At 48.1% G+C, this 21,536-nt stretch overlaps 1 protein-coding gene across 2 annotated transcripts in view; it reads right to left on the minus strand.

Moving 5' to 3' along the window:
- The window catches only part of DENND5A (DENN domain containing 5A), an 89,688-nt gene that overhangs the window by 26,104 nt on the left and 42,048 nt on the right, over positions 1–21,536 (minus strand). For both annotated transcript variants that reach the window (XM_051966545.1, XM_051966544.1), the window contains 4 exons: positions 12,616–12,803; positions 5,706–6,023; positions 2,891–3,106; positions 763–997 (listed from right to left, as the gene is read on the minus strand). In XM_051966545.1, coding sequence (XP_051822505.1) covers positions 763–997; positions 2,891–3,106; positions 5,706–6,023; positions 12,616–12,803 — 957 coding nt within the window. The remainder of the gene's footprint in view (positions 1–762; positions 998–2,890; positions 3,107–5,705; positions 6,024–12,615; positions 12,804–21,536) is intronic.

Here is a 21,536-nt window from a genome sequence, read left to right on the forward strand (position 1 = left end):
GTTAATGGCTTGCACAGAGTCACACAGCTACCAAATGTCAGGAGAGAAGCTCTCTGCCAGCACGAGAGGCAGCGTGTGGCCCAGCTGCTCCCACAGGCCAGGCCTCTGCAGAGAGTTTGACTGGACTGTGAGTGTCATTCCACCGACAATGTCAGGCCGGGCCCGGTCCATCCCAGCACCCAGACACCTCCATAGCCTAAAGGCCCCAAGCAGACCTATCTGCAGGACCTGCAGCTCCTTCTTTCACATAGTCTGGAAAATGATTTGTTTAGTCCACACCTGAAGGAGGTGGGCGCAAAGTCCAGCTCAATCACCTACCGTGGGACCTGCAACAAACCACAGCCTCTCTGGGCCCCGATGACCTCGGCAGCCCTAGCAGAGCCGTGCCCATGGTGCCCACGGGCAGGGGGTTCACGGTCTAGCAGACACACTAAAGACGCCCACACAGCTTCTGCCCGAGAGCTGCCGAGGAAGCCGCCTCCTCGGGAGTCTGGACCCCGACAGCCTTCCAAGGCCTTACGGTGTCTGGGCTAAAAACAGGAGGCTCTCCCACGTTAACTGTGCGCAGGGCTCTGGGGAGAACTCGCGTCTCCGTCAAAGGCCCGGGGTCGGAGCTGAAGGCCAGAAGGGGGCACCCCTCAGGAAGCGGGCCGAAGGCCACCGCAGACTGTCTGCCTCGGCCGCGGGGCAGGGCCCAGCTGACTGTGCCGGGTGGGGAGGACGCCTTAGGGGAGGACTCAGCCCGAGGAAGCCCCGCCTCACCTGCTTCATCCACAGTGGTGCACTTCTGGTACATGGAGGTTCGCAGGGTCGGCGTCCTCACGTTCAGTAACCTTATTTTGTCCACTCGAGCGTCAAACACCCTCAGAATGGGGTCTTTGTCATCATCATCGTGGCACATGATCTTATTGTCAACAAAGGATGCGAACATCTGGGTCTCCAGGAACCTTGAGAGGAATGGCAGGTAGGGCTCAGGCTGATCTGACAAAAAAGAGGCCTTCAGAACCCCAGGAAAGGAAAACAAGAAGGGAAGCACGTTAGCCAGGGCAGGAACAGCAAAATATGCCACGCCATCGCCCCCACGAGAACGATCCGCTGGGATTTCACTGGCTTTCCCAGCTGCCCATCAGAGAACCAAGTTGCTCCTTTTGTGTGTTTCCAACAAAACCCATTACACATCACACGCATGACCTTCCGACCAACTGAGAAGTGCCTACCTCCATACACACCCACAACCGGAGAAACAGGGACGGCGCGGCTGGCCAGAGGAGCAGGAGGAAACCGAACCTCCCAAATGAACCGCTCCATACTAACCCCTCAGGAGGAAAGACGGGGAAGGCCACACAGCCACCATGTCAGTCGGGCCCTGAGATCTCTCCCCTACCTTACTGTGACAGACTCCTGGGGATCTCCCAGTGTCATCGGCCCTGCTCCGCTCTACCCTACGCACGGCTGCCAGAAGATCTCACTGGGCTGACTCCCCCACTCAACCATCCCTCGTGGCTCCCCAACACCTCCAGAATCAAATACAAACTCCTCTGCTGGACTCATCCATCTCTCCTCTCTATGCTGTCTCTGGTCCTCATGGGTGGAATACACTCCCCACTTGCGTCTGCCTCACCAAGTCCCCGCTTCCTTCAGGATTCCATGAGGCACCACCTTCTGTATGACGTGTTTTGTGAAGTGCCCTCCTTCCCAGTCACCCTGTTTATGTGTGTGTGCGGGGGAGTGTATATATACACACACTAACGTTATATTTATGCTGTATCTACACACACACACACACACACACACACAGAGAGAGACAGAGACAGAGGCAGAGAGAAGAAAGGCAGAAGAGAGACTGCACGTACTTGTCACCTCCCTCATTAGGATCCATGTCCTGGGAGCAGCACTTGATCATTCTCTGTCCTTGCGTCCCCAGTACTAACAAAGTGCTTGTCGCACTGCGAGGGTTTAATAACTGCTCACAGCCTCCAGCTAATCTGCTGCCTTGCCTAGTTTCAACACCACAGAACAAGACTCCCGGGCAAGGCGCCCCTCGGGTCCCAGCCTGGCTTTCCCGACTTTGGTGCGCTGTCTCGTTCTTTAGCTGGGAAGTTTATTGAAGCCGGGGCTATCTGTTTTTATTAATTGTAGCTTCACAGCCCTTAGCACAGCGCCTGGCCTGTTGGAGGCTGGACAATGAATGTTTCTTGAATTGGACTGATTGTCTGAGGGGTAGAATTATCTATGCCAAATAACATTTCATTGGACAAGACTTTAAGGCTTACCCAATATCGCATTAAGGTCATGAGAGCACAAATGTCTCAAAAGAACTAGGAAGACCAATGGTTTACCTCAGAGTTCACTCAAGTCAGAGCCATCTCCTCCCTTACTAGTCTCCACTGGACCATTATTCTCACAGACACTGCCAGGACACTATTTTTTGACTGTCATTCTTAAAGAGCCCACCCTGACACTTATGGACTGCCATTTTTTAAAAATAGCTTTTTCTTTTCAAAATATAAGCAAAGGTAATTTTCAACATTCACCCTCACAAAATCTTGTGTTCCAAATTTTTCTCCCTTCTTTTCTCCCCTTCCCTCCCCTAGATGGCAAGTAATCCAATATATGTTAAGCATATATAGTTCTTCTACATACATAATTCCATCATCATTATGCTGCACAATAAAAATCAGATCAAAAAGGAAAAAATGAGAAAGAAAACAAAATCCAAGCAAACAACAACAAAAAGAGTAAAAATGCTATGTTGTGATCCACTCAGTGCCCCACTGTCCTCTGTCTGACTGCAGATGGTTCTCTCCATCACAAGTCCATTGAAACTGGCTTGAATTATCTCACTGGCACTGGATTGCCATTGTTAAATGTCACTACTTTTCACCCTCACCTTATCAAAGTTCTGCATCTGCTCCCGATTGGTGAACCAGGACTCTTTATCCTGGCTGGGCTGGATGACAAACACTTCATAGTCAGCAAACATCTGGGTGAAGCGGTTGGCAAAGACTTCTCGGATCTGGATGTTCAGCTGGTAAACCCTGAGCTCCTCTTCTTCACACTGAACTTTGAGATCCTTATTGCTGCTGCTCTCTTCTCGCATGTCCAGCTGTGGAGAAGAAACAACAGCTAGAAAAAGCATTCCTTTTTTCCTTTCTTTCTTGAAATGAGAAGAGACTCTTTGTGACTCCTGAGCAGAATTGGGGTCAGTAGCTGAACTGAGCACCCCCAAAATGAGCCCAGGATCAGGACCTGTTAGCAAAAAGAGAGAGCAGAGCAGGGATGGATGTGGTGACTAAATGTGGAGCCTTCAGCAACGAGAAGCCTGTTTAGCCCGGCGATTCTCACCCTAATGGCTCACTTACTCCAAATGGGGGAGTTAAAATGGGGGAAGTTCTCTTCTATTCCCAAATTGCTGGAAAGAAAGCAAGAACAGTTAAATCAATCTAAACTCCAGTTCTGCATGATAAAGAGAAAAGAGCCCTGGCTTTTAAAGTCAGGGATCCTAGTTTCAAATCCCTGCTAATTGCTTTCAGTATATCCTTAGGAAAGGCATTTAACTTTCCTGGACTTTAATTTCTTCATCATAAAAAGTAGAGGTGAAGAGGACCAGAGAGTCTCTGTGATGTTCTTCCAGGTCTTTTAACCTTGATCTGATTAAGAGAATAATCAAAATAATGATTACAAAAATACCCAGAAAAATAATCGTAAAAGACAAAAGAACTCAGATCAATGAATTCAAAAAATTAACCAACTTGACTCCAGAGAGCTAATGAGGAGGAACAGCTCCCTCCTCCAAATAGGGAAGGGAAGAGCCCCAGGAACAGAATGAGACTTACATTGTGAGACAATGTCATTTAATTAATGTGCTGGTTTGGTTTGTTAACTGTGCTTCTTTATCATGAGAGGATATAATGGGGGAGGAGGCAGGTGCATTTTGGAAAATGATGTGATTAAAATCATTTTTTAAAAGCACATTAAAAAAAAAAAAAGAAAGAAAAAGAAGGGCCTGATGTGGGCAGGGTAACAGGCTATCTACAGAATTCCAGGAGCAATGACATCATCTATCTCAAACTAGAAGGGACCTTACAGAGCACATGAAAGTGGCAAACACCTTCATTTTACAGGTACTGAAAGTGAGACTGCAAAGAGAAAAAACTTGCCCAGCTTGACTTTTACTGGTTGCCATTAAAAACAAAAACAAGACAACTTCCCAATGGCATTATAATTTCAAAATACCTTTTGTAAAATAGAAAAATAAAAAACTCACAGGTTATCAATAAACATTTCCACAGTACCAAGAAAATGAGGGTCACTGGGTAAGAATTGATTTTTGTCTCTGGTAGGAGCCAAAACCCATATCCCTTGGACAGAAGCAGCTACACCCAAAGAAAGAACACTGGAAAATGAATATAAACTGCTTGCATTTTTGTTTTTCTTCCCGGGTTATTTATACCTTCTGAATCCAATTCTCCCTGTGCAACAAGAGAACTGTTCGGTTCTGCACATATATATTGTATCTAGGATATACTGTAACCTATTTAATATGTAAAGGACTGCTTGCCATCTGGGGGAGGGGGCAGAGGGAGGGAGAGGAAAAATCGGAACAGAAGAGAATGCAAGGAATAATGTTGTAAAAAATTACCCTGGCATGGGTTCTGTCAATAAAAAGTTATTAAAAAAGAAAAAAAAAACCATATCCTTTATCTTGATCCAAATGGACGTCCAAGAGGCTCAGTGGAGAGCAGAGGCCTACCCAGGAGTCTGTGCTGGGTGCAGGGCCTCATGAGAGAGGCAGAAACTCATAGATGACTTTCCAGGAGCAAATGTTGCTCTCTGGAGCATCTAACCATCCTATGTAGGCTACACAGGACTGTGGCTGCTTAAAATCACATACATTATTTCAGCCATTCTGGCTCATAGTCACCTTTGAAAAAAAAAGTTTAAATGATTCTCTTTTTTCACTGTCACTGCCACTGACTCTTCCTTTCTCCTCCATTCCCAAACCCTCCCTTGTATAAGTTCAATCAAGCAAAAACCAAAAGACTGGCTATGAATGAAAATGCATGCTTCCTTCCATACCTATAGTCCCTCACTTTTGCCTTCAACTGGTTCTTGTCAAATAAAGTGGGAAGAACCATTGGGGAACGCCTAATCAAATGATGGGTATGTGAATATTACAGAACACTTCTATGCTATTAGATATTATGGGAGGATAACTTATGGAAATATTTAACATAACTTCACATGCGCCTTCTCAATAGAGGGATGTGGGGAAAATGGAGAGAATCTGGAACTCACAGTTTTAAAAACAAATGTAAAAAATTTATTTTACATATAACTGGAAAAATAAAAATATTAAAACAAAAAGAATTGAGAGGGACTATTTCCGAGAAACCCTAGAAAAGTTGTAGGAACTGATGAAGGGGAAGGGAGCAGAAGAAGGAGGACAATTTATACAACCAACAGCATTTTAAAAACAAACAACTCTGAAAGATTTGATAATTCTGATTAATGAAACAACCAACCATACGCCAAATGCCAACGATGAAGCATGCCGCGAACCTCCTGGCAGGAAGCAGATGGACTTAAAGTGCAAGTGAGACGCATTTTGTTTGGACAAGCAGCAACAAGGGAAAAACCAGGCTCTTGGCACTGTGCCCCCCTTGCCACCTCTCTCCAGGGGCCACAAGTAGCAGGAGACTCACCTTTTCCAAGCTTACCCCAGTCCTTTGGACCAGGGCTTGCAGCCTGGCAATGGTCTCATTCTCCTTGAGGAGTCCATAGGTGTGCAGAGGGGAGCTGGCGATGTTCCCATTCCGTTTGTCTGAAGCAATGTCACAGGCCCTGAGGCTCTTCAGTTTGGAGGCACTCTCGCTGCAGTGCAGGTTCCCTTCAGGGGGAATTCCAAAGGCCATAAGAATCTCAGAGATCTCCTGGACAAACTCGAGCTTGTTGGGAAACTGAGGCAGGTCCTCGGGCAGCTCAATGAAATGGTTGTCAATATCCACAAAGCAGAGATTGGCCTGCAAACAGGAAGGAGGGAAGAAAAATAGGAATGGTGAAGAGAAGGAAAAAGGAGAGAAAAAAAGAAAGGGAGGGAAATGGAAAGAGAAGAAGGAAGAAAAGAAAGAAAAGTTATCAGTTGCAGCATTCACAGGAAAGAATGAAGGCTCAAAAAAATGAGCTATTAAAATGACTAATATACACAGCTATAGTGTTTCAAGGTTACAGGGGGAAAAATTCCTCTTGCTACAACAATGCTCCTCATTTCAAAGAGGAGGGAACGAGGTCAGACCTGTAAGATGCTTTGCCCCCGTCACACAGCTACCAGACAAAAAGTGCTTCATAAAGCTATTAGTGTCATTATTACTACGCTCGTGAGGCTGGCTCCTTCCTCGGTGTCACCCAGCCGGCCCCTCCCCGAGCGCGAGCTCCCTGGGGCCAAAGGTGATTTCCTATTTGTCTCCGCAGCCGCAGCGCCCGGCACGTAGCAAGCGCCCGGGGAGGGCCCTTGGAGGCCGTTCCTCTCCTCCTTTCACACCGCCAAACTAAGGCAGAGACAAGTGGCGAGGTGTGCCCGCAGAGCTCCCGTCAGAAGGGGGCCGAAGCAGGGCCTGTGTCAGCCCTCACGGGTTAAGGAAAGGCCCTCTCCGATTCCCCCAGCGAGGCTCGGGCTGGCTGCCTGCTGAGGGCGGCTGCGGGCCGGGGCGAGATCCCGCCCATCTGCAGCCCCGGCCACCCCGGCTCCCAGCTCTCAGAGGGCCCGGCAGCCGGGGCTCACGGCCACAGGCGCAGCTGGGTTAGTTCCATCTGGCCTCTTTTATTCCCGTCTCAGCCAAGGTCACGCACCACAGAATGTGGGGGGCCTCCTCGGGCACTGGGGAAGGTGGCGGTCAGGCTGGCCGCAGGCCCAAACCAACTCGGGGTCTAAGTGACGGCCTCTTGCCTGCTAGTGCATAACAAACTTGTGGGAAAATAAAACCAGCTGTTGGTTTAAACCTTCCCTTATTCCTGCAGGGCCAGAAAGAGCCCAAGGGCACTTGGAAAAGCAGGGCCTCCACCCGCCAGACTCCACCTGCAGAACCAGGTCAGCCCGGGGGTCTCTGAGAAGGCCTTTGTGTAAGCAGGTGGTGAGAAGGGTCCGAACCTCAGTAAGAGAGGCAGGCTGCTTTCTAAAGGGGAGGCTGCTCCCACAGAAGTCCCCGGGCAGAGCTAAGCCACCAGTGAACTCTGTGGGTCAGGGATAGGCCCTAAGAGAATTTGGGGAACCAACATAATCCCGTAGATCTGTCCGCCACACACCACCAGGGTGTATGATAGAGGGGACAAGGGGAGCCCCCCACCCTTCTAAGATCAGCTCCTTTCTAAATGGTTTGGTATTCTTTGGGACTAAGATCAAATTGAGATTTAAGCCTCAGGTTCCTGATCTGTAAAAAAAGAGAAGGGAGCTAGTTGTACTCAAGCAGGAGTACTTATGGGGGAGGGAGGGTGCAGAGGCGGCGGGTAATAGAAATTTGGGGGGCCAGGGTGGGAGGGGAGTGGAATTGAATGGGGGGAAAAGTTACATTTTTATTTTCACTAACCTCTAAGTAAAATTTAGCATTTCCTTTAATTATGAATTTTTGAAGTTATTCTGAGGAGTTCATAGTATTCACTTAACTATTAAAAGGTGGGTAGAAGGTTGGGGGGAAGTCAAGGACACAAAAAAGATGTCATTGCACTAGAGGTTTTTTAAGGTCCCTCTCAGCTCTAGCATTCTGTGTTCTAGGCTCCCTCTCAGCCCTACGTTCCATGTTCTAGAGCACCTCTCAGTTCCAGCATTCTATAGGTCTAAGCTTCATATAAATGTGAATGGTCATTTCTAATGAGGAAAAAAAGATTATCTTTAGCTCACATCATGAATCAAGCAGAAAAGTTTTTAGCTATTTAGTTTTAAAACTACTAGCCAGCAATGCTTGGTTGGAGGGAAACAACCAAAAAGAGAGAAAATAACTAAATAGTTACAGGCTGAAATAGCCAGAAAGCTTATGGCTCAAAATTACAGTTGCGAAGTGAGAGCAAGCAAAGCCCTTCTCAGAAAAGCATGGGCTAGAAAATCTCCCAGGAGTTCTCTCCCCTTAAAAGCAAGAGACAGGGCAGCTAGGTGGCCCAGTGGATAGAGCACCAGCCCTGGTCTCAGACACTTAACACGTCCTGGCTGTGTGACCCTGGGCAAGTCACTTACTCCCAACTGCCTCAGCCAAAAAAAATCTTAAAAATTATAAACAATGCCGTACCAGCGCCCAGAGAAGCCACAGTTGTGGGTGTGAATGCCAGGTCTGAGAGTTTCACCTATGGCTTACTCAGATGTACACAGGAAGACTCGAAGCCTGCCAAAAATCATCCACCCGGAAGGCCACAAAGCCAGCAGCTTTCTACTTTGGGACTGGGGGGGGAGGGAGCCATCGCAGAAGGCTCAAAGGGCCCATTTCTCCAAAAGGAAACCCACAAGGCATCTAAAAATAGCGTGTATTCACTCAATAATGGCGGTTTGGCTTCTCCCCTGCTGCTCCGAACCAAATATAGAAGGACAACTTGAAAGAATTTCATAAACTACAAACACTGGATACACACATTGCTGATGCCCTTGGACACGAGCAGATGGAACAGGGAGACAGATACAGACTAATCTGTCTAAGCAGGACCACAGGCCAGCCACTCTGAGGGCCTGCCGTGGGGATAAGGGGGACGGAAATCTTGAGGAGGGGGGCAATTCTTGAAGTGCGATGGGAAGGGCAAGAAAGGAGGCAAGAATAGGAGGCAAGAACAGACAGTAGCCTAAGGAACAGGAGAGGACAAAGATCACCATTCAATGGTTACTGAACAAAAGGGGAAAGGGAGGAAAGAGGTGGAGACAGACATCGGGAATCAAAGCATCACTATTCTGCCTGTTACTATGAAGGGGAATAGGGAAGGAGAAAGGACAGAGACAGAGGTCCCGAGTGCAGTGAGGATCACCATTCAACAGGCTACTGATGTCAAGAGGAAACATGGAAGGAGGAAAGGACAGAAGTAAAAGACAGAGTGGAAGGAAGGAGGGAAGGGAGAGATGAGGGAGTAAAAGGAAAGAGGGGATTACTAATTAATATTAGTAATTTTGTTACTAATAGGAAAAGAAAAAAGAGAAGATGAAAAACTGAGGGGGAATAGAAGAGGAAAAAGGGAAGAGAAGAGACAAAAAAAGAAAGATGGAAAAACAAGTGAGAGTGCTACTGTCTGGCAAATTACTGAGAGGAAAGCAGGATCACTATTTAGCAGTTACTGAGTTCACCAAATAAATAAAAATGTAATTGTGAAAACCCCAATTCCTATTCCTCTCCAAAAATAGGCAGGGTCTGGGGAAGCTTGTGGCTCAGGCACTCATTCCTGCAAACACTTAAGTGTAAGAGATTAGATGCATCCCTTTGGCTGAAAAAAAAAATCCCTTACTCCTCCCTCCATCCCCACCACCATCACCAGGCTCATCACTGGTGGTTCAGGAGGAGAAATGGGCCCCTCCTCATGTTGGGTCAGCTTCCCCTTTAATGGCAGAGCCTGCTTCAGTCTCCCCAGACTCTGGAGAGAAGGGAAGGCTCTGTTTTTCAGTGGCTGTGACCACGTGGACTTCAGATCTCACCGAGTCTGGCTCTCTTCCTGTGGAAGGCCCCATTGCCTGCTCCAGGCCCTGTACACTGACCTCTGCCAAACCACCGCTCATCAGGGGCCGGACAGAGGTTTGGCAAGCAAGGCGTGTCTGAAGCAGACATTTAAGTGGCTGCCTTAAAAAAGGGAGGCAGCTTCCAGTCGCTTCTACCCTCTCCATCCTCCCCCTAACAGCGATCGGGTTTCCTGCTTCCTAGACTCCAACAACCACCCCTTGTGGAGAAGCATGAGACGACGGACAGCTCACAAAAGGCCGGCTTCTGGACCCACTGAACTCCTGAGTTTCTATCCAAAGAAACAAAGGCCCATTGAGGAGCCGCTGGTGGCCCGAGGCGGGCAGCCACGATGAATTCTGATTTGGGCTGGGTAGACCACCGGACCTTCCCTTCCCCCAGCTTTCTCCAGAACTGAACACAGGCCTCCTGCAGGACCCCCTCCCCTGCTTCCACTGTCCTCACGGCCCCCGCTTCCTCCCACTGCGCCACCTTGGCCAGAGCCCTTGGCCTCCGCAGGGCTCCATTTCCTTGTTCACAGAACTTGGTGACAGTCAGAGTCTTTAGAACAGGAAGGGGCATTAGAGATCACCCGGCACAACCTCGGCATTTTATGGACAAAGCACCAGAGGGCCCAAGAAGGGACGTGACTTGGGAGCCAAAGCCACGTCTTCTGGCTCCCACAGTCTATGTGGTGAGGGCCGAGGCGGTTTCCGGGAGAGCTGTGGGTGCCAGGAGCTCGGCACACCAGGTAGCCGAGAGCGCTGCCGGGCCCTCCTCGCACGTGGCTCCCCGGTCGCCTACAGCCGCTCAGGCAGAGCCGCGGCATCGCGGTAAGTCAGGCCCCCTGGGCTGCCTCGGCCTCCGAGGGCCAACAAGCCCTGGCCCGGGGCAGATTCCAAAGCTCGGCTCTCTGCCCGGGGAGCTCTGGCAGCAGAAAGCTCACAGCTTCAACCTTCCCAACCTGCAGAAAGGACACTGGGTTTGGAGCCCCAAGACTCGGGTTCAAGTCATTTCCTACCATCATGTATCTTAGTGCCCACTTTCCCTCTGAGATCACAGTTTTTTCTTATCCTTAAAGGAGGGGACGGGGCCGGGGGATCTCCAAGAACCTTCCAACTCTTTCCTTCTAAGACTGCCATCCCAGGCTTACCAAGGCCTTTTTCTTTCAGTTTAAAGATTACAAGACTCTGGCCCAGGAACTGGCAGGACTAATCTTACTGCTGCCTTTTCAAACAGCTAGGCTTTCTCTAGCCCTTGCCAAGACCACTTCCTTTCTCCAAGCTAAAAGCAAGTGAATGAATATGTGCTGGCTCTTGCTCTCTTACTCTCTTCTCCCTCCCTCTTCCTTTCCCCCTTTCTCTCTCTCCTTTCCTCCTCCTTTTTTTCTCCCTCCTGCTTTCTCTCACCCTCTGTCCCTCATTCCCTTCCTTTTTCCTTCTTCCTCCTTTGCTCCCTCCCTCTCCTTTCCTTCCTTTCTGTCTCCCTTTTTCTCTCTTTCCCTCTTTCACTGCTCCCCCCTACCCCTCATCTTCCTCTTGTTCTGCCCTACCTCAACTCAGCACAGACCCCTCCAGATGCAGATAAGAAAAGGGAGGAGAGAAAGGAGAAGCTTCACGGACAGACATGTTGGTGCCTAAAATTGAAGGGGAGGAAAGGAAAGCACAGAGAGAGATGCATTTCTCTGCAATTAAGGCATCACAAGGGTGGGCTAATTATCAGGGATGCTCATCAAGGATGCTGACGACATCCGCCCATCCCCGCTCCCCAGATCCTCGGCCCAGGCTGGCTACACGATCCAAACGCTTTCCCTCTTTGCTATTCCTTTCCACACTTCAGGCTTCTTGTTCCTGAGCAGCACCCAGAGAATTCCCAATTGTTTCTGTGGGGAGGGGAAAGGGCCGCCCCGGAGGCAGGCCCTGCTCCAACCCAAGCCGGCTCTGGCACAGTTCACCCGTCAGTGTCGTCCTGGCTCCCTGCACATCAACGTCGGAAGGCGGGCAAGGAACGAGCAGCTCTGGGCTCCCAGCACACAGCGAGTGCCGAGCACACAGGATGTGGAAGAATGCTTCCCGAATGGAAATCAGCCATCAGAATGAAGGCTGACATTTCTAAGTTGTCACTGTCATAGCCAGACCGCATATATACAACTGTATATAATCAATCAGCCTTTGCAGAGCACCTTCTATCATTTACTGGATTAGATTTTATCTCCCCAACAGCCCTGTGAGGTTAAGAGATACAAGTAGTATTATCAGCTCCCATTTTATAGATAAGGAAACTGATAAAGTAATTTGCCTAATCACACAGGTACTGACTCCTTATAACAGGTCCTCCTGTCTCCAGGTGCCACATTCCATTCACTACATACTAACAATAACAACAACAATAATAACATTTATTTAGCACTTTAAGGTTTACAAATTGCTTTATGAATCTTATCTTATTTAACCCTCACAACAACCTCCTTAGAAGGTGGGCATTATGAAGATTAGTTCCCCATTTTACAGATAAAAGAACTGAGGCTCAAATAGTCAAGTGGCCTAGCCATGGTAACCCAGCCCTAAAGTGCCAGGTCCCTCCCAATGAGCTCCTCCTTTCTTGACTAGTTGCCTCTCTTGGAGTAGTAACAGCCCGTGGTCTCCTCCCCACCTCAGCCACAAACCAAAATTCCCAAAAGGCAGCAGGGCATGTCATTCCAAGGCCATAAAAGAGTTTCCAACCCAAGCCCTAGTTCTGCCTCCTGCTACAAAGAGACCAAGACAGAGGAGCAAGGCAGAGTCCCAGGAGGGATGGGAACGTGGTATCTCAGATCAGGCAAGTCAACAGTCCTGGATGTCCCCACTGACACTGGTGTCCAGGGCCAGGCAGCCAGGCGTCTATCCCAGGTTCGCCCTCCCCTCCTCACTCAGTGCATGGGGACCCCACTGTCCCCTCTTACCTCCTGAGGCAACTCTAGCTTGGAGCGGTCATCGAGGCCGTTGGAGTGCAAGCCCATCAGGTACGGAACGGGAGCATCTAAGAAGTGCAGGAGAGAGGCGGGGAGGATGGGGACGTAGACGTGCTGCCACTGGAAAGGGAACATGAGCGCTGTGATGGTCTCGGCCACAGTCATCAGTCTCTGGTAATCTGAGGCAAGGAAAACACACACAGAGACACTGTCAAAAGAGAGGAAGCTTCGGGCCTCGGGCTGGGCTGCGCCCTTCCCCAACACCTTGCTGAGATCAAAAGCAAGCAGGCTCCAGTTAGGAAGCCCTGCCAGTCACTGCAGATTCTTACTTTAAATCAACAAATATTCAGTGTCGAGGTCCTAGGCCTGTGAGGCGAGTAACAGTCCAGGCCCTCGACGTCTGGCTGGACAGGAGACGAGGGATGTACGCAGACAGCCAGACCAGAGTGCTTGGAGAGACCCATGGAGGGGGCCACAGCCAACTGGCCCAATCAGGGAAAGCCTCCCCAAGGACAGACAGGATGGTAACAGGTGGGAAGGAGAGGAGGGGGGGGGGGAGACACGTGCAGGAAACAGCCTTATCAAAGGCGTGAAGGAGAAAAGAGAGGGATAAGATCAGGAACAAAGGGAAGTTCAGCTGAATTAAATGAAGAGGTAAGTTGTATACTGCAAGGCAAATGAACCCAAGTGAAAGGTGCTATTAGCTTCAAAGGAAATGACGCAGCCTTCTCTCCACTCCAGAGACACTATGGGTGCTGAATGCTATGTGTGTATATGTATTGGTGCACCTACATACATACACACATATGTGCACATTATATACACAAACATATTTTTAAAGCTGAGTGTAATTAAAATACTCTCTGTTCTATATATATGGAAACATTGATGTTTGTTGAAGTTTTTCGAATCTATAATTAAAAAAGAAAAAGTTTTAAGAAAAAGGCATTAATAAAACTTTTTTTAAAGGCAAGCATTCCGCTTTCACCAGAAAATGGTTCTACGGATGATGAGCTGACAAAATTTACTCACTGCCAATCTCTTGCAGGGCACAGCCACAGTATAGAAGGAACTTCCAAAAAGTCTGCCATTTGGACAGTAAACAGGAGTCCAGATGCTAAAACCTCTGGCAGGAAATCTGACCCAGCAGCCTGGATCTGAGCATTTGGGGAGGAAGTTTTGGCACCTGGTGGGGCCATGGAGGGGTGTGAAGAGGCCAAAGGAACCTAAAAACACGTGTGCTTGGGAACCGAGGGGGCCTCTTTCTCCCAAAGCGCCAAGGCAGCTGGCCACGCGGCCCAGAAAGTCACGGAGGCTCGTTAGGGCCACTCAGGCGCGCTCAGCAGGGCATCTGGACCATCTGCTGTATGAGCATTTTCTTTTGAGCTGGCTTTCCCTTGGTCCTACTGAAGCCCTCAGCAGGGGCCATTGTGGGAATGAGGAGGACCTGGCTGGGAAAGTAAGTCACAAAGAATAAGACGATCAGCAGCTGACAGTTCTGGAGAACCTTACATTTTACAGCGTTTTCTTCGTAATAATCCCAGGAGGCAGGGAGAGAAAACCCTAAGTCTGGCTTCAAAAGCCCACCTTCTTTCTGCCTGGGCTTCATCTACACATGGCCTCCTTTCACTCTCAATTCCTGTTCCCACCTGGCCAAAGAGGGACACCTCAGAGAAGAAAAATTACTCAGAATTTCTAATCCAAATAATCTATCATCATCTACCATCACCAACTGGAATCTGGTCCCCCCAAGGCCAAAAGACAGCAATCATTCGAAGACAAAGGCCCACAAGACTCTCTCAAGTTTTGTAAAGCCCTCCTTTAAGGCTCGGGGCAATCCTCCATCTACAGATGAGAGAGAGACATCGTGGGGCACAGCTGCCGGAATCCCAATGTTGGTCGGGCGCGCACTGGTGCCTTGGTGGGAAGGGGCAGGTGACACCAGACCCGGTGTTTACAATGTGGACCACGATGGCACAAAGCCTTTGCTTGGGGCCTCCAACCAGGAGTTCAATTCACATGCCTGCACATAGCACCTTGGAGCGGAGGGAAGGCTACATCATCTCTGAAGCAGTGGGCTCACTTGCCTGGTGGTGTCGGACTTAGCTCGTCATTTAATTCATCTGAGCCTCTCTCTGTTCCCATCAAGGCCCTACTACGTACCGAGGCCAGCGCTAGGAAACGGGGCAGGTACAAAGTACAGGTAAAACCTCGCCCAGGGAGGGGGAGGAAGACAAGCCATACCACGGCCCCTGGACATCCCCCAAGGCACTGGAGAAAGCTTCCTGGAAGAGGTTTCAAGTGAACTGGGCTTTAAAGGATGGGCAGGGGTCCGACACACAAACAGGGGCAGAGAGGGCATCAAGAGCTGGGCAAACAATGTCAATAAGGGCTGGGAGGAGGGACAGCTTAGGGTATGTTCGGGGGGCAGGGAGGAGGCCAGTGTGGAATAGATGGAAAGAAGTAACTGGAGACAAAGCTGGAAAGGCAGGCTAGTACCAGCCTCTCAGAAGCCACACGGCTAGCAACGGGGAGTCCCCGAAGATTCCCCCGTGAGAGAAAATTGACAAAGTCCCCAAACAAAACGGGTGGGACAGGAGGGTGGAGAAATGAAAGCTGTTCCCAGTCATCAAAGGCCTGAAGCGGGCCATGCTGGGGTGTGAGTGATAGTCTACGCCGCCTCCATTTCAGCCAGATGGGTCAAATTCAGCCCAGATTCCTCACTTGTCTCCTCACAGAAACCAAGCCCAGGCTCCATCTGTGGCAAACCTAATTCCTTCTCTCTTCCCGTCCCCTTGCTGAGAAGGCACGCCAATTAATAGTTATCTCAAAAATCTTAGTCATCCTAGGAATTTTCTTTTTTTGACTCTCAGATGAAGATGAATCAAAGAGAATTTTAAAAGCGTGGGAGAGTGAATGGGGGAGGAAGAGATCCTTCAACTGACATTTACAGCCAAATGCACAGTCATACTACACCCCAGCACTGGTTCACAAGCGTGTACTTAGGAAAAATCTCGGGCTGAAAAATTCCCCTCTGCTGGAAGGCGTGCATACCCAGGCACGCATGGTACAGAATGCCAACCATCCTTGTGGGGTGCTGAGCCACAGGAGCAGGAAAGTACCAGAGAGACTTTCATCCCCTCTCCTGCACCAGAAAGAAGGCCAGCCTCCGAGGCAGAAACATCTCTGCTGTGACACTTAGGAGGTACGTGGCCTGGGTCAAGGCTACTGCTGCTCCGCATCTTAGTTTCCTCATCTGCAAAATGGGGACAACAACAAGGGTATCTATCTTCCTCCACAAGGAAATGCTTTGTAAACCTACAAACTCTGTAGAAACAGGCAGGAAAGGGAGAAATCCAAGCAATCTTTTCCTTGGCCCTCTTTGGACATCCCCAAAAAGGCCGACATGACTAATAAGTCTATCTGCTGCTTAAAAACCCCAACTATCCCATACTTAATGAGCTGAGACTGGGGACAATTCTGCCTTTATTTCTCTCTTGCCTGAGGTTTACAAGACAATCCTCAGCAGGCCCTCTCGCTTTCTTGACAGAAAACGAATGTGGAAGGTTCCAAAAACATCCACTATCTCACCATGAGAACCAAAAGACAGGCCAACATTCCCCAAGGAGAGCCATTTCCTGTGCTCTTAAAAAAAATACAGCCTATTTTTACACAGTTCAGAGACATGGATTTGGGGTCTGCCTCCTCCCCCTGAGGATAACACTGGGCTCCAGAGAGCAGGCTATGGCTTCTCACGACCAAGAAAGGCGCTTCTCCCAGGCAAAAACAGCACAGAAGCATTTCCTTCATCAGGCTTTTGGAACTCTGGCACTGGGGGGCAGGGGAAGGCACAAGGAAGAGACGGGGAGAAGCCTTGGGATCCAGGAGAGGTCGAATAAGATCAGATAAATGACTTGTCTTTTGAGAGGTTGGGGCCAATCAGTGCTAGGGAGCTCAGGCTGCAGCTTCATTCTCCACTCCCTCAAAAGAAAACAAAACCCCAAAACACAGCAACAACAGTCACAAAACCATAATTTGAAAGATGATCTAATAGGCTGCTTCACGCTTCAGCTCCTGCATCCCTGAGGCCCGAGGCAGGTCGTTCACCTGACAGTAATCCTCCCAGAGCTGGCAGCATCAGCACCATCCCCAAGGACGCCACCGTCCCCACGGACGATGCCGTCCCCACACAAGCCCAGCGCCTGCCACCTGCCCCACACCGGGCCCCCCCCCGGGCCAAAAGGTGAAAACAGGCTAGATGATGTGGCTGAAGGTCATCTGCATCCTGGGCGCTTCAACCAATCAGATCCAACGTCAGCTCCTGGCAACGGGCTGGGTTTGCCCACACGGCTCTCCTAATGTTATAATGAGCAATTACTTCTGACAAACGGAGGCAGAGAAACGTTGGCATCCCAACCAACACCACCTTCATCGCCGGAGGCTGGGGGAGGCAAGATGAGCGATTTTGTGTTTCTTTAAATAATTTATCTACAGGCAGAAAGACACAAGGACAGAGGGCAGCTGTCTCTACATCCAAACTAGACCTGGGACCCCCGGCCACAACCCGGTGTTGCTCGAATGGACATCCTTAGAAAGATCCCTCACACCCTAAGTTAGCAGACGTGGCTTCATCTTTTAGATCTGTCATTTCGACATAAGGGCTCTCTCCTCACTAACATGTATCACAGCCTTTCTGTCCATGATCTCCATGCATGACCATGTATCAAGAAATTCAGTGGATCCAGTGCCAGATTTAGGGTCTGGAAAACCTGAGTTCAAATCTGTCCGCTGAGAGGCCACCCCCAAATGCAGCCACAGAGCACCTCTGGCTTGGCGGGTCCCTACTGGCACAGCCTGCAAGAACCCAGCATCATCTTCAGACCACAGGAAGTCACAGGGGGAAGCCCATTACAAGCAGAAATGTGATCCCTACAGTAAACTGCCCAGGCCACGTCAACAAAAGGAGAGCTAGGGAAGCCCCGGGAATAAAGAGCTGGTTTCAGAGCCAGGAAGACCCCAGCTCAAATCTTGCCTCTGACACCCCTAAAGGGAACCTAGGCAAATGCCTTAACCTCTCGGTGTTCTCCACCACTCTGTTACACAGCAAGGATGAGCCGCATAGATAGGAGGAGTTGCCTCCTCTGGGACTTTCCTATAATAATAAAATCTCAGACTGACTCAAATTTATAAGAAATCAAGCCATTCTCCAATTGATAAATGGTCAAAGGATATGAACAGACAATTTTCAGAGGATGAAATTGAAACTATTTCCACTCATATGAAAGAGTGTTCCAAATCATTATTGATCAGAGAAATGCAAATTAAGACAACTCTGAGATACCACTACACACCTGTCAGATTGGCTAAGATGACAGGAAAAAATAATGATGAATGTTGGAGGGGATGCGGGAAACCTGGGACACTGATGCATTGTTGGTGGAGTTGTGAACGAACCCAACCATTCGGGAGAGCAATCTGGAATTATGCCCAAAAAATTATCAAACTGTGCATACCCTTTGATCCAGCAGTGTTTCTATTGGGCTTATACCCCAAAGAGATACTAAAGAAGGGAAAGGGACCTGTATGTGCCAAAATGTTTGTAGCAGCCCTGTTTGTAGTGGCTAGAAACTGGAAACTGAGTGGATGCCCATCAATTGGAGAATGGCTGGATAAATTGTGGTATATGAATGTTATGGAATATTATTGTTCTGTAAGAAATGATCAGCAGGATGAATACAGAGAGGCTTGGAGAGACCTACATGGACTGATGCTAAGTGAAATGAGCAGAACCAGGAGATCATTATACACTTCAACAACAATATTGTATGAGGATGTATTCTGATGGACGTAGATTTCTTTGACAAAGAGAAGATCTAACTGAGTTTCAATTAATAAATGATAGACAGAAGCAGCTACACTTAAAGAAAGAACACTGGGAAACGAATGTGAACTATTTGCATTTTTGTTTTTCTTCCCGGGTTATTTATACCTTCTGAATCCAATTCTCCCTGTGCAACAAGAAAACTGTTCAGTTCTGCAAACATATATTGTATCTAGGATATACTGCAACATATCTAACATGTATAGGACTGCTTGCCATCTGGGGAGGGGGTGGAGGAAGGGAGGGGAAAAATCAGAACAGAAGTGAGTGCAAGGGATAATGCTGTAAAGAAATTACCCTGACATGGATTCTGTCAATATAAAGTTATTATTAAATAAAATAAAATAAAATATATTAAAAAAAAAAAAGAATGAAATCTCAGCTCTAGGCTCCATCCCAATGTAAACAAAGATAACACCAATTTCCTATCACAGCCAATCTTACCTTTCAAAGTCCAGCTTCTTAAACTGTGGGTCACAACCCATATAGGGTCTCATAATTGGAATGTGAGTGTCATGAAATAATGATTTATTAACAGTAAATGTTTGATTTGTTTACCTATTTTATATGCCTGTACATACAGGGGTCAAAGAAAAATTTCTTAGGCAGAAAGGGGTCACGAGTGGAAAAAGTTTAAGAAGCCTTGTGCTAAAGGATTCGATGTTTCTGTACCAGCTTTGATCTTCTAAATCAACATGGTAGAATAGAAAGATCAATGGGAGCTCAAGCGGCCTGGTCATTACTCTTGACTCTGCACCTAAATTTCTATAGGACTGTCAGCCTTCCACTTTCACATGTTGTGTAATAAAGGAGCAAAAGCAGGCCATCTCCAAAGGTCCTTCCTGACTTCACCCCTTGTGTGCCATGAACAATACACAGCAGAGGAGTTGCTTCTGTTCTGCTGAAGAGGTGAGCTCCTTTGAATCCTGGAAACTCTTAAGAAAGGTATCCTAAAAAATGTACAGACTGCTCTGTTCTGCTCACTTCCCCCTTCATCAGTCCATGCAAGTCTTCCTAAATTTTGTGAGGAAATGTGCTTGAATCATTCAAGCAAATTATTATGCATTTGGAATTACAAAGCACATTTTTTCACAACCATCCCCCTGTAGGATAAGGAGTGAAAGTACTACCCCCATTTCCTAGATGGAGAAAATGAGGTTCAGAGAGAAAAGTGGCTTGTGCCAGATCACTTAAGACCTCCAAGTCTTCTGACTGTCTTAGCAGAATTCATTCGATTCCACTACACCAGGGGAAATGTGCTCCCACTTGGGAAGGGCATGTACTCTTGGTCACTGTTCTGGTCAGCATAAGAAGCTGAATCCCTTTGGCAACAGAGAGACCTTGGGAAACACTCTCCTGTTATGGGCCAGAACTCTGAACTTGAAAAAAGGATTCTTACAAGGTACTAAGTCGGTGGAATTGATAGAGACAATAGTTATCTAATTTATTATCTAATTTAGCATGGTTCAGTATGATTGATTTAATCCCAACAAGGAGATGTTATGGGCCAGAACTTGAAACAAGGTTCTAAGTGGAATTGAGGAGACACTGGTTAAATCTAGTTTAGCATCGATTTAATCCTACAACAAATACTGGTTTCCTAGTGATGTAATGATTGGTTCGTACTCAGTGTGGGGCACATAAGCTAGAAGTCTCAGGGCCAGACAGGACAAGCGCACTAGAAGCTCTCGGAGGCTGAGATTCCTTCCATGGTCCATCTCTGTGGTGGCTGCAGGCTGCAGCCCCTGGACTTAGATTCATTCATCCCATCTCACACCACCTCAGTGGCAGGCTCTCCCGCTTCACTTCTCCACTGAAACCAACTCCGGGAGGCCTTGAAGAAAGCTAGCCGAGCCCCAAGTGAAGGAGATAAGACTTTGAAAGAGACAATAAAGGATTTGGACTTTAACCCCTGGCTGCACTTATGGTGATTACTGAACTGAGACAAAGGCTGAGACCCCGAGTAAACCAAGCAGAGAACATTACATGTTAGAGAGAATATTACACTCTCCCTCACTCACAATGAACTGGAAGTCAGGCCCAGAATTCATGGTTCTGAGCATACACGTTCTCCACTGTGTCCTCAGCAAGGGGACTTCTCACTGCCAACTTCGTGCAGAGGAAAAAAATTTTGCCAGCTCAGATGAACTCAAATCCATCTAGTCCCACTCTTACTCCCTCCTCCTTTCCCCTGGGAGAGTTAAAAATGCCAATCACATCTTGTGGAAAGGAACCCCAGGACTCCCATGGGGAGACCGCTGGGACAAGAAGCACCCTGATCTCCGATTCCTCTGCTCAACCTTGGACAATCCACTTAATTAAACAGGATACTGAAGAGAGACAGGCCCCTCCCCAGGGTATCCTGCCCCACCTCCCCCTATCCACACTTACAAAAGCAGCTCTATGCCTAGAATATGCTCCCTCCTCTCTGCCTGTGGAAATAATCCTTTTCCTTCAAAGCCCAATGATAAAGCCTAACATTTACAGTATGTGTCAAAGTTGCCAAAGTGCTTTTTATTTATAGTCTCATTTGATTCTCATGACAGCCCTCTAAAGTATTATTATCACCATTTTACAGATGAGGACACCGAGGTCTGGGGGAGGCTGTGGCTTGCCCAGGCTCACACTACAAGGCCGTATGTAGGATAGACTCTGAATTGAGGATTTGCTGACTCCAGGTCCAGCATTATAACCAGCAGACCACCTGCTCATGTGCTGCTACCTTCTCCAAGAAGCCCTTTCCAATCTCTGCCCCTGCCTCCCTTGCTAAAAGTGATTTCTTCTTAAAATTTCCTTCAGTACTTTTGTCTATGTCTCTTCAACAATGAGGTGACTGAGGTCAATTCCAGTAGATTTGTGATGGAGAGAGCCATCTGCACCCAGACTGAATGTGGACCACAACATAGGATTTTCATTTTTTTGTTGTTTGCTTGCATTTTATTTTCTTTCTCATTTTTTTCTTTTTGATCTGATTTTTCTTGTGCAGCATGATAAATGCGGAGATATGTATAGAAGAAGGGCACATGTTTAA

Source organism: Antechinus flavipes, chromosome 6 (assembly GCF_016432865.1).
Source record: "Antechinus flavipes isolate AdamAnt ecotype Samford, QLD, Australia chromosome 6, AdamAnt_v2, whole genome shotgun sequence".
Classification (NCBI taxonomy): domain Eukaryota; kingdom Metazoa; phylum Chordata; class Mammalia; order Dasyuromorphia; family Dasyuridae; genus Antechinus; species Antechinus flavipes.